Source organism: Mytilus galloprovincialis, chromosome 4, assembly GCF_965363235.1.
Source record: "Mytilus galloprovincialis chromosome 4, xbMytGall1.hap1.1, whole genome shotgun sequence".
Classification (NCBI taxonomy): domain Eukaryota; kingdom Metazoa; phylum Mollusca; class Bivalvia; order Mytilida; family Mytilidae; genus Mytilus; species Mytilus galloprovincialis.
Genome location: NC_134841.1, coordinates 62,205,286 through 62,224,743, shown reverse-complemented (window position 1 = coordinate 62,224,743; position 19,458 = coordinate 62,205,286). Strand labels below are relative to the sequence as shown.

Genomic DNA, 19,458 nt, shown 5'->3' with positions numbered 1-19,458 from the left:
TCCCGTTTTCTGACACGCGACATATCAGAAAACGGGTGCGATGAGAGATCGGTTTTTAATTTGATTTATTCAATTTGCAAGTTTCATTTGCTTTTTTTATGTAGTTGGTTGATTCTAAATCTGTCTCTATTAATTTTGTGATGTCTATTTACCATGAATTTATTTACCTTTAAGTTGTGGAAATCGATTAAATAATTTTTACCCTCAGTAATTCACCTTAAAATGTTGTATCGTTGTAAGTAATGAACTTGAAGGAAGGAAAAATGGGACAGAAGTATACGGTTTTCAATAAATGAATTATTATAAATAAAACTTTAATCGCAGGCTGCTAAAATTGCATGGTGCATAAAAAAATTATCATCTGTCATTGTAGATTTTTCATATCTTGATTCAACCCTAATACAAATATATCCGACAATCTGCAAGTAAATAAAAACATATTTACCCTTGATAAATTTGAATTGAATTGTACTAAAAATTTGCTAAACACATAACTTGTCGAAATACAACCATTAAATAAAACTATTATAACCCGATCTTGAATATTATTTTCCCAGTCATTTGAAGTTGCTTGCTTTTAAAATGTACTAATCTTCTCCTGAGTCGTCCGTATAATACGGGGTTGCATTAATTCAATGAAACTGTTTTTGTCGCTGTTTCCAATAAGTCTTTCAGTTACCTCCGTAGCATGCACCTTGGTTTTTTTTTCGACAACCAGGAATTATTTTTTTTAATTTCACCACGCGATTCGTTTTAAGTATCAGGAATATACAATGGAACAAATTTTGCACATGTAACGTCGAAAAAAAAGCGTTTGTTTGGATTTTTTGACGTTTTTCGACGTTTGGATAAAATGGCTACCGTTTTGTAATGTTTCGTAGCATTTATTCCTGTAAGACCCAAACATGCAGTTAATAAAAAAAGAATCTAGACTTTATGTTCTTTTCGTGTATCTAACTTTTGTTTTGGTAAATTATAAATTACTTATTGAAATATCAGGTAAAAAACCCGCATTAATTGCTTGGACAAATGAGATATCAACTTGGACAAAATGGCTACCGCTTGAAAAACGACTGTGTAGAGATGGTTTTATAGAATCTACAATTTTTGAACTCACGAACAATGAGGCAAATATTTGCTCTTTTGGTAGATGTTATAATTATCTCACATTTTTTAGACATTTTTAGCTATGTCTACTAATAAAACTACCTTTCAGCCGTTAAGTCAACGAAAAACGTCATTGAACATTTTTCTTATTCCAGCTTAATATGCAGCCACCGAGTCAAACGAAATTCGACAAAAGAAAGGCTTTAATTTTTAACCAAGAACTGACACTTCGTTGCTTCTGCCAAGTTTCGGGAAGATCAGAGAATAAAAAATAGGATCACTATACATAAGACACAAAACAGTTGTTCAAAAATGTAACGTTGGACATCCGTTTTTCCACATAGCTTTGTTGTTTTAATTCTCAAATGTACTAGATATTACTAAGCATATGACCAAGAGCTATAAGAACATAAAGGAACACATATACTGAATTAGTTTTTATAATGGTTAGTTTTTGTTAACATTTTGTTTTGTTTTGCCGAGGAAATTTCGAAGATTCTGTTTTAAATCATAGGGGTTGTAGGAAACAGAACTCCTTTTGTCATTAAACACTGTCAAACATCCAAACATACTATCCACACTGATCTGTGTCCACACTTGTATTGAAAAAATGAACGTAAATTCTTATATTTTCTCGAGGTAGACTTTCAGAAAAATAACAATTTTGTAATAGAGAAATAGAAATTGTCAAAGACTACAAGTATCTTGTTGTATTTTTTGGGTCGTTTTATCAAACAAAAAATATTTAAGAGACCAGGGAAGAAATAGCAATGTAGAGTTTATTTTAAAAAAAATGTTGAATGTCAATTAAATATGTTTGATAAAGCCATTTTACCAGCTAGTGTTACTTTCCAATTCAGAGGTCTGGTGTTTTGAAAATTTAGTTGTTTTAAAAAAAGTATGCTTGCGGTTTTACAAGATGAGTTAAATCTAAAGCATACCACACCAAATAGCATTATTTATGGAGAACTCGGATGATTTCCGATCTACCAATAAAATGTGAATGATAAAATTTTGGTGTAGTTTTACTTTAGTAAATGATGAAATGGAGAAAATCTCCTTAATTCTTTACAAATTGCTGTTTGTATATTATGAGAAGGGGGGTCCCAACCCAAGACAAAAGAGGGGTGGGGGTCCAACTATATGTTCTCATTCAAATGCATTGATCGACCAAAAAGGGGGGTTCCAACCCCCGGACTCCCCCCTCCCCCTGGATCCGCCAATGCACAAACCTTTAAATTCGTGTTAACCGATTTGACTCAAATTTTCTGATTTGATTTATTACAAAGTAAAACATTTATCCAAATTATAAAAAGTCTAAAGGAAACAATTTACAAGGCTTGGGTTCAATAATACGAAGCTTCGTTTTGTGTGTAATTTAGTCTAGTCGAAATCGTGCAATTATTTAGATCAATTGCAAGGTCTGTTTAATTTTTCATTTTATAGATTGAAAATATATGTTAATCATCGTTTTAACCTGTAGACGAATGATATTTTGTGGATCGAATCGGTCATTAAAAAAAGTTACCTTTGTTTCACTTTCAATGTTAACATTCTTTTTTCTTTAAATAACTTTACACGCACAATTCCTGTGTTATGCATCTTTAGCTTATATACCTTGTATAGCTAGTACCCCTTTAACGAAAATATCACAAACGAATATAAAAACTAAGAACTAGAAGGGAAAAAAAAACCACGTAACATGTTAAATAAGGAATATACGTCAACTAGACAGCGACCTAATGAACAGATCATCATAATATATAATAGCCAATTCAACAACTCTCTAGTCACGACCTAATGTCATTGATGTACGCAACTGGTGATTTTTAACACAGAGCATTGTTTTACACAGCATGATATCTTATAAAGATCAATGGGCCTTAAGGTTTATGACCACAGGCATCTCAGATAATTTTCCCCTTATATACCTTTTTTTCTGAGACGAGAGCCTGTGTTTATGACACCTTCTGTAGCCATTCAAGTACGAACTTTTTTAACTGAAATAGTACCAAAACAACAAATATAATGAATAATAATGATAGGCCATTTTGTACATATACAAAGGGTAAGCTTCGTGTAAAGCATGAATAGTTACTGTTTAGTTGCATCAGAGACATATAATGTATTATATGTCTCTGGTTGCATTCAATAGAAAAGGGGACTTTGTGGCAAATAAACCAATATTTTTATAGAAAATCCATAGCCTTTAATACAAAGATGTTTGTTATAAAATTTCAAACATAGATTACTCACTTGGTTTTCTATGATGTGCTGGTGTTTATTTTGTACAAAAAGTTCTAAACAACCTTTGAATTAAAAAAAACATATCCAACTAAGTTAGACATCACGTGACCTTTTTGACATTCTAGCCGCCATTTTGTCTTTAATATAGTTCCCCATATAAAATCCATAGATGCTTCAATAAAGCTTAATTTTCTCATAAACCTGACCCGTTTTCTAAGTTTTGCAAATCAATCCTTGATATTTAAACACATTTCTATCAAACAATGTTGGTCCTAACAGTTTAATTTTTGATTAAAAGTCTGTCATTTTATTTTAGACTTGTAAAAACAAGCACTTTTCTCGTCATTTCTCCGTTGCCTCCATGCTAAATTACCGATTCCCATGTCTACTTGTACAACAAATAAAGAAATTCCGTACATAAAAAAAAAAAAAAATTTGCAAATCGATTAAGTATATTTAAACATATATCTGGCGAAGAATACTACTTAAAACAGTTTAATTTCAAGTCAGAGTCTGTCAAACATCGATTTAAAAAAGGGATTTTTCAAGGTAAACGGACAGAAAGTCACATGCAGGACATAAAGTCACAAATTTGATAGGACAAAAAGTCACAATTATTTTTTTTACTATTGTTTGAATATATAAGAGAAAGATCTTGAAATGTTTTCTTTTAATTACATCTATTCATTTTTAAGTATAAGACATTGCTCACAAGCTTTGTTTACTGAAAATTTATTAGATTTGAATCGTGCAAAGGAGATATTTCTTGGCACCATGAAGCCATTTAAGTACCAAGTCACTTTGACATTTTGTTTTCATAATAATTATATGATCATTATTGATATTTATTGAATATTTTAATTACAAAGCTGCTTTATATATAACAGTTCAAGAAAAATAATTTAAATTATTTTTTTCTTGTTCAAAAAAATATTCTAAAAACTGAATTGTGACTTTTTGTCCTGTGACTTTCTGTCCTACATTCAAAATAGCGGATGATGTATATGGAAATGTTGCATCAAATCTGAGACTACTTTAACACATTATGAAGCTATTATTATAGTAGTCTCAGATCAAATCAAGGATTTGTATAGTAAGACTTTCATAGATTATATTAATATTTTCATGCAGAATCTCTGGTGTTATTCTTTTCTTTGGTGATATTTCGATATGATTGATTTCAAAATTTCTTGATAAAAAAAAATATTTAAAGTGTGACACGGGAACATTTATTTGACATATCCAGGATATACTGTTACCAGAAAATATAGCTTGCAATAAAATTATAATAAAATGTTTCTCTTCTTTTTTAAAGGTGTTTTTCTGTATATTTTATCTTTCTTTAGAAATATATTCATAAATCCTTTTAGAACAAAAAATGTTTTCATCCCATGAGAAAAAAAAACAATGCCTAACAATTATTATAATTTAAATTAATATTCTATACCTTTAAAATTTCATCCCTTTACAGAACAGGTGAACTCTGGCTTGGGTTATAATGATTGTCAGGTAGACGTGCAAACCAAAAGCAACCAGGTGACATTAAACATCCTGTGTACACATGTATTACCAGAGTTTAAATTTTGCGATAAACAAAAGTTTTTACAAATGTACAAATAAACGGCAACAGTCCTTTTGCGCCAATTACTGTTTTTCAGGGCTATCATTTGCGCCAAATTTTGTTTTCCAATATTCGGAACTCATTTGCTCCAATTTACCTGTACACATATTTATCATAAATATTATTGATAAATATATATTTATTCTTATTTTTGGCTTAAAAAGTATCATATGTTCGGAGGTATTTAGCCATGATGATGAGCATCTGGAGAGAAATGACTAAAAATGCATTAGACAGTCAATATACAGAGAGAGCATAAAACTTATTGCTTTGCTGAATATTTAATAAAGATATGCCAATAAAAAAGAAAAGCTTTAAATGAATTGTTGCATGTTAATGTCTAAATTAATTAAAATGTATGAAAGCTTTTGCTGATTATGTTGATGACACAGTGTTTTAATTGTTCCCATCATGCGTATGAACTTTAAAGTGAAGTTACAAGCTACTACACACATTAAATTTTATAGAGTACCCATGCAACAGCAGTAATTAAGAAGAAGATAGGTTTCAAAAAAGGAAACATTTGCCGTGGAAAATGCTGGTTCCAAGTCCGAATAAAGAAGTAAAGAAGTCATTTTTCTTCTAATTGGCGCAATCGTATGTTTAATTTTTGGCGCAAATGATACCATGTAATTTTAAAACATGTGACGCAAACGTAGCATTGAAGAAAAAAAGTTGTGGCGCAAAAGGACGCATTTTTGGCGCAAACGGATCTCACCCAAATAAACTTTCTCTTAATTTCCCGTTTCTAATCAGAAGAAGTATCTATCATAATAAACTTTAAGAAAATATGAATATTATGAAAATTTCTTTAAAAAAATTTTCTTTTGCTTCAAAGATATTCAAATATTTTCATTTTTCCATAATTATTATAAAGAAATATGATTCAAATTTTAATTCAAATGGATTTTTTTTTTTTATTTTTATAAGAAATTCAACGAGATTTCATTGCATATGATTTAATTCTTTTTTATTCAACATTTTAAGCTAAATCAACCACATGTCCTCATTCAAATGCATTGATTGTCCAAAAAAAAGGGGGTTCCAACCTCCGGAAACCCCACTCCTGGAATCTGCCAATGACTTTAAGTGTCCGACACCATCGCACTTTAGCGTCGGTACCCCTTTAGCGTAGCCGTAGACCATCTTACTAAGCGAAACCATTGCACTTTAGAGTACTTTCGCACTTAAGAGTCCTACATAATTTTTTTTTGGAAAAGGATGAAAATGTCTCATCTGTCATAACGACCTCCGTATCTAATATGGTTCTAAAGATTTTTATATTGTATATGATAATGTGTATTTAGATTATGACACTATAATAAACCATCGATTCACTAACTTACCTTTCTGTAAATATATAATATGGCGCAACACATCCAACGACTGAATACAAATACACAGGTATGAAAATATATTACAAGTAAGCAGGGATTTTTTTGGCGGTAGCTAGAAAGCATGCAGGTAAAAAGGTGTGCTTGATTTTGAATTAGTCATGTGTCTAGCATCAGTGTGATATGATGATGAATAATAATATAACATATGAAAAATACGTGTAAAGCATAGAAAAACATGAATTACATATATGACCAATTCATTATTTTCTATATAACGTCCATAGAGACGTTGTTCTTCAGAAGTGATTTTTTTTTGCACGGCGGGCTTTGAGCAGAATTGGCTTCCTTTTTTCAAGTCAGTCTGGTATTTTAAAAGCTCTTCATTCTCTCCCTCTCTGCTTATCAGAGCTTTTTTAATAAATTTTAGGTTTCGAGCTTCACTTAAGACACACACACAGGAGACATAACGTCCAGTGGTAAATATTTCACGCATTATTTGAATTAAGAATAAATACTGTAGATAGGTTACTAGTATCGTACCGGGAATGATGGATTGGACCTAATATTTTACGTTTATTAACGGGACTAACACTAGTTGGAGTTTTAATCTAAAAAAAAAATAAGAGCTCGTATAGACCGATTTTTTTTATATGACTTCAGTAAGAACTTCTTCAATCTCCACTATTTTTTTTTATGTAATAGGGCCGTTTTAAATAAAAGTCGTTGAAATTTTAAAAACATGTTGCCTTCCGAAATACAATGGCACCATTTAAGAGTGAAATGCTACAAAGGTTAAATGTGCAGAGAATAGGACATTCTCCCTACACGAGGTATCTGGTTATATTTAACATCTACCATTTTAATAACTGAGCTTCACTGCTTACATTAACATCCAGCATAGCCGGAGGGACGCCCCAACTTTTAATAAGCGCCTGTATTATGGAAGGGAATATCCGCCATAATTATTCAATTATTGATTTGTGAAATGCAAATTCTTAATGTGTAAACACAATTTCTTAATTTGTTCACGTACATTCTTCATTCGTGACATGAATTTCTAATTTTTTTAATTTGTGCAATGTAGTAAATTTGTTTGAGTCACGTATGGTGAGATCGCGTCTGTATAATTGTTATCGCTACCAGTCAATGAGAAGTGCCGTTTCTAAAGAAATACTACAAGTTAGAACACGCTCTTTTTTTGAAGTGACTGACCGACTCAATCCGGCTTAGTATAGTATAAACTATAGTATAAGATTATTGATTACGCTTTTCTTATTTTCTCAAGAGGTTTGCCCACTCCAACCAATTTCATGCTACACATCATGTGGCAAAATTTACAGCTGTTTTACTATCAAGCTGCCCCCCCCCCCACCCCCCACCCCCAAAAATAGCCTTGCATGACGTCATAAGAGGGTGGTAAAGGGGAGGTGCTTGCACGAAAAAAAGATGAAATAAGACATAATTTCACGTTGAACGTGAAATAATTTCTGTAATGAACGTTGCACGAAAAATAAATACTTTTATTTGAACCTTTTGTGACTGAGTCACTGTCTTCTTGTATATATTAACTCTTTGTTTTACTTGATATTCCCGATTAAGTACACACATTTATGATATAATTGGTTTACGGCTTTTAAAAAAGTTTTTCTTGACGATCTCTGCCAAGTGTTTGAATTCTATTTGAAAAATACCGAGCACGCAAAATAAGACTTTGAAAATCTCGATGCACGTAAAATTAAATAAGCAGAACACGTTGAACGAAGCACCCGTCTTGCACGACTGAACGTCAAATAAAAAAGTAAAAACACGTTGAACGTGAAATAAAAAACAGCGATCACGTTGCACGAAAATAACCCTTTACCACCCTCTTATAAGTACTCACCCCTCCCCTCCAGGATTTTCAGTAAAAAAAATGAAATCCAGCCCCTCTATCCAGATGTTCAAAATGCGTATTATAACCAATGTTCTTCAGTTAACTGAGGAAAGGAGAACAGTAACTGTTTTTATCATATCTCTTATAATATTGTCGAGTTTTCATTATGTTTGATCATGTTTGTTTTGTCAATGTATTTGCAATAACCAAAATTGGTTTTTGTATGTTTTGCAAATAAAGAATTTATTATTGTTAACCAATTCATGTCTTATTCTAACAACTTTTAGGGAAACATAGTGTCCCAGATAAAAAAAAAAGTGAAGTTGAGCACTCGCATGTTAAAACCGGCCACATTAGTCTTTATGTGCCTGTCCCAAGTCAAGAGCCTATCTTAGTCTTTGATATTAACCTGTTCTTGTCCTGAATATACATATTAAAATTTGTCGCTGGACGTAATAAAGTAGCCATCCATCATCATCATCATCCCTTGTAAAAAAAAAAAAAAAGAAACGACGCGTTCTCAACTTATTACAATAGGCTATTACTTAACAACAATGAGTTAATTTTAAGTCAGATTCACTCAAGGTCATACTATCAGAACCTGGGAGAAAAACATACCCTTTTCAGCTTGCGGCATGGAATTATCAGCTCGACATCATATGTTTCAGGTAAGACTTCTCTCCTTCCGACTGTCTCTGTCGCTGTACGGTCAGTGCCACTAAAGTTTCCGTCGGCAAATCACTTGAAATCAATTTTCCTTTTACGTGTGTTTGGCATGTGAATTTTTTTTTAGTAAATAACAGGGAGATAACTCGCACAAAAGGGTGGATTTAGTATAGGTCACGTGATTTAGCTAATGAATAAAGTACCCGCAATTTTGCCGTGTGTGAAGTCATTGGTTCATATTAGTCGTATTTCTTTTTCGTAAATTGTTTTGCCATAATAATGTTCTTATTTTTTATGTTGGGTCCCATAGACGGATCAAGGGGGTGACTGGGGGCCCTGGCCACCCCTTTTGTAGGAAAAATTTGATTTATTATAGATATAGGGAATCACTGAATCATCATGAAATGTGGTAAACAGTATGTTGGCGAGTCAGAACAGCCGTTTCACAAACGAATGAACGGCCATCGTAGCGACTACCAATGCAAGCCAGACTTCCCTCTCAGTCGACATTTGAGATCCCCTGGCCACACTTATGCAGATCTCAATCGACTGACCATTAAAATCATTGACCACAACTCTGCTTGATCTAAGGAGGATAGACTCGCTCGGGAAAGGTTTTGAATAAGGAAATTAACAACTTTGGCAACAAATGGGATAAATGAAAAGATGTATAGTTCGACTCCGTGTAGTGCTTCACATTCAGGTTATATTACTTATTATTACAGTTTCTGTTTCTATTTCTTAACCTTTCTCAAAGATACCAATTTAAATTGCTTAATTTTTTGAGGGATGTATAAGTACCAAGCCACGTTCTTCTAGTTATACCTATTCAAAACTTATTATTACATTGTAACGGCTGTTTGTTCGCGATCTTTAAATAATCAGAGTCTGTTGCAGCTATACTTTACTCTGTCAATTTAAAATATTTATAAATTTAGATCGTTCAGTGCTGTCTGTTTGCAGTGGCGTAGCTTGCCTTCTGATTATACCGAGGCAGGGGGTCTGGGGGCGCATCCCCCCTGAAGCTATAGAGGTTTTTACAATTTGAACAAGAAAAAAATCGTTAAAAATAGTTGCTGTTCAATGTTATTTCATCATAATAATGTTAATTGTATGCCTTACTATCTATACTCAAAGCTATAAAAATAACAAAATACGTGAAGGTATCACATCAGACAACCAATGAAAAGTCAGTTTCGACTGACTTGCTAGCAGTTACAGAAAGCAGGAACATATACATATTGACATACTGTTCCCAGCAGAAAGCCAGCTCAAATGCCGAATGGCTCCCAATATATTTCCAAGCCGTAGTACACTCTTATATAGTTGGCTGTACCTCACACGTCATATCACAAGAAATCATGACCTTGCTCGGTGGATAGAAGAAACCTGTACAAAATGTTCAATACAGAAAAAACAAAACAAACGCAAATATTAAGGTTTATTTGTAATAAGTTTTGTGATGATCATTTATTTGGTCGTAGGTCACGAATCAACGAATTATAGATAATCACCACAAAATGACAGCTGGATTGAACAAACGAATTTCAGGATAAACTAGGAGAAAACATATGCTACATGTAAAGTGTAGCACGGCACTTGTTTTAGTGGTGTATTCCTTCGAAGGTCTTGAAATTACATATTGAATGATTTTTTACTTTTTTTTTTCATTCACGATGAATATGACCGACGGCGAATAACTAACATTTACTTTATTCTGAAGTCTTCATTATAAATGAACAGTATTTGGTTGATTTTTTTTTTATATATAAACTGACATTATGTATTAACTAACAGACATATTTCTCTGGAATTAGTGATTCCTTTAAATATATTAAATTCCCTGCTTGTGAAAACGTACTACGAATTTAAAATAGCGAGAATAAAACTTGAGAACCACAACATATAAATTATTTTCTGTGCACTATTATATATAAATGCATATTTTGTTTTGTTTAGTACCAAAGTCAATGAACATAGTCGTAGGGGAACATGTCAACGGTTATAAATGAGGGTTTGAATGCTTAGAATGGGATTATCAAATATTTATTTTTTAATCATTGTCGCCCATAATTTGATTTTTCTTTATTTTATAATTTAGCACCATTTTAAATCCATATTCTTTTAAATTTAAATTAATTTCAGGGCCGATTTTTCTGTTTTCTTAAAACCTCATCCAGGCCCTCATATACTAGAAATTATTCTGACATTAACTAATTGACCTAATTCAATTATAGTGATTTGATCGGGTGACTCGTGAGTTGCATCCTCATCTATTCTACTCACTGTTTTCACTTGCAATGGGGTAGGACAAAATAAATCTGTTGTCGATTTCCTTTTACTACCGTAAAGAGTATTTCCAAGTAGAGGAGGAAAAATTAATTCAAATGTTCCCATAAGTCTTGAATAATTCGTAAAGGATATGAATCAATAACTGCGCCAAGAAGACATAACAAGTTGCTACATTATTGTTTAGTAGCCAGTTTGCTGCAATAATCATTTAAAAGAAAATACAGTGAAGGAAAATATATTTTTTTACCGAGGCAACTGCTGCCTCGGTTAGTTTCCTCGGTTGCCTCAACGTAAGCTACGCCCCTGTTAATTTGTCAACAACGAACATGTATTGTCTAAATTTATCAATAAATCTGATTATGTAAAAATGAAAGGCCACCACTCATTTTAATCCAGGGAGCTTATTCACAAAGCATCCGTTAGCTAACGGACCCGTTAACATTTCCGTTAAATTTCCGCTAATTTTATTTCGTATTCACAAAGCCTCCGTAAAGTAACGTATCCGTTAACGTCTCCGTTAAATGTTACGTTAACCTGAATATTTAACGGATACTCCAACGTACCCGTTAAACGGGCACTAAGAACATTTTATATAATGAATACAGTGATTGTAAACTTTTGCAATATTTTAACATGTGGTGGGTATGGATAGTTTTTGAGAGTAGCCAGGAAAAATAATAGTATGCACAAAGTTGCCCCTTACAATTGTTTAAAGAAAAGTGCAACATTTTAATATGTCTTTGCGACTTCTTGTCAATCTTTATATTGTCTATATATTTCAGTAATAATACCGCTTAAATAATTTTAAAAAAATAATGTAAAAAAAATGATACAGTCACAAACACATATCAGACGGTATATGCATGTAACATAACAATTTATGAAATATTGTTATTCTTCACAAGCAAAAGTGTTAACAACAGAACATACACAAAAATCGAAGTTTATGAACCTTTCATTTTTTTAACATCTTTAACACGGAAATGTATACATCAATAACATATCGTTTTTCACAAAATTCTATGCATTGAAGTCACGGGCGGATCCAGAATTTTTGATAAGGAGGGTCCTCTGACCTTTCCTTACAGATTTCAGGCAGTAATATTTTCGGAAAATAATAGAATAAAATGCATTATTTTTCCGATTTCTTGTAATAATTAAATTATCCCGATTTGTATGAAATGTTAATGAATAAGGTTACTGCATGTATTTTGACCTCAAAAGATTGTATATAATCATGATAATTTTATATATCTTTTTAATATATTTTTTTTTCAAGTTTTCTCTTTCAAAGAGGAGCGTAAAAAGGAGGAGGGGGAGGGTTATTCGCACAAAATAACGCGAAATGAAATTGCCATTTCACTATGAACGATCGAACACTTAACAATATCTTGCACGTTGTTCTTTTTACCGATTGTACGAAACAAGGTCAATAACGAACCTTCTTCACGGCTGCATGTGAAATAAAAATGGTATACCTATAGTCACCAGTTAAAATGGAGCACAGCTATAGCAAGCACCGCGTCACAACTGTCAGCGTGACGTCTTGATCATTTGACGTCACTCAGCTAGGAAACGTTGTCAAAAATGGCTTTGATGCAGTTATTCCATGCCAATAATCAAAACAATTTACGACGCAACAGAATTTTTAGAGACAGGTTGAATCCCTTAGACGCCTATGATGACCATGAGTTGCTGTATAGATATAGGATGTCCAGACAAACGTTAATGAGGGTGATCGATATGGTCCGAGATGACATTGTTCATGAAACTCAAAGATCATATGCCTTGACACCAGAACAACAGACGTTTGCAGCGATTAGATACTATGCCACAGGATCTTTCCAGACAGTGGTTGGAGATACAATGGGGATTAGCCAGCCATCAATGTCAAGGATTGTCCAGAGAGTGTCTTCTGCTTTATGTCGTCATGCCGGACAATACATCAGATTTCCGACAACTCCTAGATTTCAGCAAGCAGTTAAAGAAGGCTTCATGAATGAATTCACATTCCCAAATGTTCTAGGTTGTGTGGATGGCTCACTGGTACAAATTAAAGCACCCTCCACCAGAGAAGACATGTATGTGTGTCGTAAAGGATACCATGCGCTTAACATTCAAGGCATATGTGACAGTCAAAAGAAATTCCTAAACCTTGTTGTTCGTTGGTCAGGGTCATCTCATGATGCTTTTATTTGGAATGAAAGTGGAGTTAAAAGGTATATGGAAAACCATGCAGACTGTGGTTACTTGCTAGGAGATCAGGCGTATCCTCTTCAGCCGTATTTGCTTACCCCTGTTAGAAATCCCCAGTCAGACGGCGAGCTAGCCTATAACAGACTTCATCAGAGAACAAGACAGCGTGTAGAGGATACGTTTGGACGATGGAAATGTCGATGGTTAATGCTGCACAAATTCGGTGAGAACATACATATATCTGTCAGTGAATGGCCTTTTTAATTTTGTTGTTTAGATCCGAAATTAAACTAAAGACCTTTGTACCTTTGTACATATTTTAACTGTTTATATTGAATCGGTAATGTGCAACTTACGTTTTTGTATGTTGATAAACCTTGTAACATTTTTAAACCAAAATCGTGCTTAAAAATATTTCTTTCCAATGAGGGAGCTTCCTTTGATGACTTTTACTTTTTCTTTGACTTTATTTTAACTTGCGCTGTAACGGCTTTTGTCTTGTTAACGAAGTACATTATATCATGTATACGGAAAAGCATTCGGCAAATCTCGAAACAATTACATGCTGGAAGCAAATAATTCAGAAGCAGTACATTTCATGAAATTTTACATTAAAACAAAGGAGTTTACCCTAAAAAAGTATGCAAAAAATAGTTTTATACGGTACCCAACATGTTCAATTTCTTTTCAACAACTCGTTTCATAATTATGACTTTTTAAAGCTTTATTTGATACAAAGAAATTAACAAATATTCTTTAGATTAACAAAGTTGCAGCTATATATGCGAAGGAATATTTTTTGTCGTAAATATGTTCTTTTTGCCGGGCCCTAAATTTTAATTAGTGGTTCTACACCATAAGCATCTGTGTATTTTGCTGTCTTATTTATTGTTTGTCTTTACGTCGATTAAGTAATACGTGTTACCGAACCGTTTTGATACTTTGGTATATTCTCTCTTTAGATAGTCAAGGAAACAAAAAAAAAGTAGTTTAGGCAGCAACCATTTGATTTTCTGGGGGGGGGGGCTATGGTTTTTTTTGGAAAAAAAAGTTTGTTTCCAGTTTTTGGAGAAAAAAATAATTTGTTTTTGATTCTGAGAAAAAAAAATTGTTTGTTTCACCCTCAGCTGCCACTATATGTAATGCTAAAATTGAAAGAAAAAAATTGTTTTCGACTTGTCGCGAAAAAAATAGATTGTTTTTCGCCGCAGGCGAAAAAAAAAGTTTGCACAGAAAAAAAAACCATAGCCCCCCCCCCCCCCAGAAAATCAAATGGTTGCTGCCTTATGTTATTATTGTATAGCAATATAATATTTCCAACAGAAAAGTTAGCGTGCAATCAATTCTAATATTGCACTAGTGCAATAAATCTTCAAAATTCATGACGTCATCAACGACAAAATCTTAGTTTAAACCAATTTACTTTTAAACATATATTGCTATACAATAAAAGGGTTATTGCATGAATATTGGGGAATATTGTCCCTCGTAGAACATATATTGCATTTGCAAGCTCTTGCAATATAAAATTCTACTCGGGATAATATTCCCCAATATTCATGCAATAACCCTATATTACACATTTTGTCTGAATTCTGTATTTATATTATCAAATATTATCATTATTAGGAGGAGCAATTACCATTGAACTGAAGAACGCTATCAAAGCCATTATTGCAACTGGTGTATTGCATAACATCTGTGAAGAAGACGGTGTACCAATTCCTGAAGATGATGTACCACCCATGGGACGAAATGATAACGGAGATGATGTTAATGTAAATGACCATGATGACAATGCAGGAATAACTGTGAGGGCGAGATTGATTAGAGAACGATTTGAATGAGTCTGTAAATGAAATGTATTTAAAAACATGTAACATAATGTACAAGACATCTTATTCCAACATTTAAACTGCCTCTCCAATGGTAAACGCATATATCATAGATAATGTTTCGTTTATTTTAAAGCCTTACCCTTTTAAGCTATTATGACCGAATGTCAGGAGCCTGTAATTCAGTGGTTGTCGTTTGCTGCTGTGTTACATGTTTGTTTTTTTCTTCTTCATTTTTTCTACATTAATTAGGCCGTAAGTTTTTTTGTTTTGAATTGTTTTACACTTGTCATTTCGGGGATGTTTAAAGCTGACTATGCTGTATGGGATCTGTTTATTATTGATGGCTTACAGTAACCTATAGTTGTTACTTTCTGTGTTATTTGGTCTCTTGTGAAGAGTTGTCTCATTGGCAATCATACCATATATTCTTTTTGTTATAAAGGATGCTCATTGCAGCTTATCTGCATCCATCGTCTGTCAACATTGCTTCCCTGAAACAACTTTTGAACAGATATTCACAAAACTCGTTTCAAATGTTCCTTGTGGTGTCTATAGATTATATTAGATTTGTGAACTTTATGTCCAGCATGACACAAATTTGGCCGCACATGCTTAAACAAAACCCAGGGTACATATGGCAGGGCGTTAACTATTTCTAAACTATTATATATAAACATATGAAAAAGCCATTACCTACAAATGACCAACATGACAAGTGTTTTTGTATCGATGGTTGGCCTTTAAAGGTCAATTACAGTAAGAACGGCAAAAATGTCTTTGATAGTTTTTCTGGTACAGTGCTAATAAACAAGATGATGATGGAGTTGACAGGAATGTAAATGAATTTCAAGATAATGACGCAGACAGCTTAAAAGGAGCAAAAAAGGGATCTGATATTGCTGACTATGCGGTATGGACTTGCTCATTGTAGAAGGCCGTACGGTGACCTATATGGCTGTTTATTTCTGGTCTCTTGTGGATAGTTTTCTCATTGGCAATCACACCACTTCTTTTTTATGGCAATAAGAGAAAGATGTTAGGTAAATATAAAATTGACATCTATTCAAATGATCATATACACAATGTAGCTACAGGTTGTGCATAAATGCAGAACTGAAAAGTTTGAATTCAGATGGTATCTGGTTCTGTGTCTGGTTATTGCACTGGGCTGGTGTTTGGTAAGAGACGTGTCTGTTTTCTTCAATTTCTAGACGTCGGCGCTCTATCCTCAGCCTTTCCCTTTCAATAGCAAGTCTTTCTTTCTCGATCTCAATTAGTTGTTTTTGAAGAGTTACTAAACTAAAAAAAAATACAAAAACATTGTACATCCTAAACTTCCCTAAACTCACGCAACGAAAATATTACACTTCCAATTAAAGTTTACCGTATAATAATCGTATCATATGTCATTGCTATCAGGCCAGTGGGAATATATTGTGGTAACGAAATTAAACAGCAAGGGAAAAGGTGAAATTGGTCGAACGGATTTGTACTATCCCGGATCGATTGTTGACTTTCGAAACCCCTGTCAGAAGGACTGCACGTGTTTACTGTTCCTTTCAATTACGATCAATGCTTTGACGTTACGCGCGATGTTCGTACCTCATTTGAAAATCGTTGTAGTTGGCAAGATCATGCAAGTCCAAAAGATATGATTTTGTGAAATAATATTCAAAATAATGTTGTTGTTTTTTTTAAAATAAAAACGAAAACGACAATTGTTAAAACTATGTTTTATGCTGCATGCGATTAGTTTCATTTAAAAAAAACGGCTATTTTTTAGACCTTCCCGCGTAACATATATGTATTTCATTTATTGTAACCACTAAACTATGATTTTCGTCTAAACTGTTTAGTTGCACACGCTTAAAAACCAACGTTTCAGTCGAAGTTTTGGTTTGAACGTAACGAAAAATTTCGCGACGTTGTGTTACGCTTACATGTACGAACATCGCGCGTAACGTCTTTATGTGTTAACAATCAACCATTGATACTACATGCTTGATTGACATATCGTCACAATACAGTGCTAACAATTAAGAATTGGGTGCTTGTTTTGTTAAATTCATTGGGGGTGTACAAGCGTTGACCGAGGTACCTTATTTATTTTAAATGTGCGCACGGTCAACGCTTTTTCATCCCTATGAAATTACTAAAAAGAACAACTCAATACTTATATTAAGATTTTTTCGCTATGATCATGAAAACCTGTGCACTTTTTTTGTAGAAGCACGTGTCAACATGAATGTTTCAATTCATTATAGAATTGCAGTTAGCCAATCAAAATAACGTATTAAAGTGAAACATACACCTAATGTAAATATTGTAAACACGTGTCAATTGAAAATTAGGCCATATATAGTAAATCGCATATATATATATATATAAAGATATAGGCTTTTGGTTCAAGTTTATAAAAAAAAGTCTCCATCGGAAAATGGGAAATGTCTGTACCAAGTCATGACCATTGCAGTTGTTTCCACGGTTCTGGGTCATGCCTAAGTCGCTATTGCCGTTTGTAATACTTGTGCATGGACTTTCCTTCTTCTCATCATTCCTTGTCTATTTGAATTGTTTCTCATGAGTTGTCTTTTTTTATTTCCTTATTTTCATGACAATGCAGTTGTATTGATGAAATTTTGGTTGATTTCAAGAACAGTGTTGTGTTAGCAATATGGCTTTTTGGAGGGTAAAAAAGAACCACCAAGTTACAGACGGTCATTTATTTATCTATGTATTACGACTGTTAAACAATATGACATCTTATTATTCCGTCAATGGATATGTCATTAGTGTACGGATAGTTTGACACTAAACAATAATCTTTTAGTGGGTAAAAATTACAAAAGTAGAATGTTTGAAACACGGCATTCCCCGACTGTTTGCCATGTTGATTAAAAAATGTTTATACAAGAGTCATGTGTAAAATATAGGTCATAGTGGTCTCATCAACAGGAAACTTTTAGCCCAATATCCATCAATGTGTAACAGTTAGTTAAGTATCGAAGTACCTTTCATTTTCCTGGATTGATGCAGTAACCTTTGAAAATTTCTGTTTCTTATTCTGTGGCATGTCTGCATCTAAACATTGAAGTTCATCTGGGGCACTCAAGGCTGGTCTCGGGCTTTTCACTCCAAATCTATCCCGTACTTCTGCATGGCATACTGGGCTTACTGATTGTTGGTGTACACTTGCTATAACAGTAGTCTATTGAAAGGAAATATGATCAATTATGGTAAATGATTATTTAAAAAAAAATCATTATTTAAACCCGTCGTTCGTGCGTAAATGTTCTAGCGTTGCTACTCATGAAATGTTGCTTTCAAGATAGTTGCTCAAAAGATACAGCCCCTTAAAATTAAAATGCGTGATTTTAAGCTACTAAAGGTTTTTTTAGTTGTAGATGCCATGGCATCTTTGATATTTGAGATCAATCTGCGGATGGATCAAACACGCTGATATATTTCAATTTGCCTGACTGTTGATGACGTCCGATGTGTATGGTAAGCCATTAGGATCATAACATGAAAAACTTTACCCGTAGAAAATAAAGAAAGACATTATTTTTTACGGGTATTGTTTATAAAAGAATAAATACACATACAAAAAATAGACTTGTTATCAAATAAGAATGCTTTTCATAGTTACCCGTAATTGTTGGTGTAAATTAAGAATGGGGATTATTATATGCGTAACTATAGACTTGCGAGAAAGTGTTCCTTTGTTTGCAAATTTTACATTCGACTGTATGCGAATATGACTTTTTATGTAAATTAATTGACCACAGAAGTGTTTTTTTTTTAACTGTTTTCCTTTTTTTAATATACGAACCTCGGCTGTCTGTTGCTGGAAACAATCGAGTCCTTCGCTAATGCCATATATTTTCTTTTCTCCTATAAGGGACACCACTGCTTCTTCAACTGAGGACAGAAGCTCCACACAACTTTCACCCCCGCCTATCAGATTTCTGTCCCGTCTTACACTGTCTGCCCTCTTCTTTGTGTTTCTTTTGACATCGTCCCATTTTTTCTTTATTTCATCAACATTCCTATATACCATAGATGTGGCGTTTAGAACCTCCATCCATGCCGATTTCTTCTTTTTGTTTGTTAAAGTGTCACTAAAGCGTGAAAAAAGTGTGTCGGATTGACACCGAACCTTCTCTATGAGAACATCCACCTCCTTTTGTGAAAACCTTGGCTTTCTCTTTCTGTCATTTTCGTTCTCCATCTTTTTACCGACCGATTTTGAAAATTGTGACGTCTATTTATACAACAACA

At 33.4% G+C, this 19,458-nt stretch overlaps 1 protein-coding gene across 1 annotated transcript; it reads right to left on the bottom strand.

Annotated features, from left to right (window-relative positions):
* Positions 1 to 16,231: 16,231 nt before the first annotated feature.
* Positions 16,232 to 19,237, bottom strand: LOC143071063 (uncharacterized). Its single transcript, XM_076245139.1, has 3 exons — positions 19,010 to 19,237; positions 18,189 to 18,385; positions 16,232 to 16,476 (listed from the first exon to the last, which is right to left on the bottom strand). The coding sequence occupies exons 1-3, from the start codon at positions 19,235 to 19,237 to the stop codon at positions 16,266 to 16,268; spliced, it is 636 nt and encodes a 211-aa protein (XP_076101254.1). The 3' UTR covers positions 16,232 to 16,265.
* Positions 19,238 to 19,458: the final 221 nt, after the last annotated feature.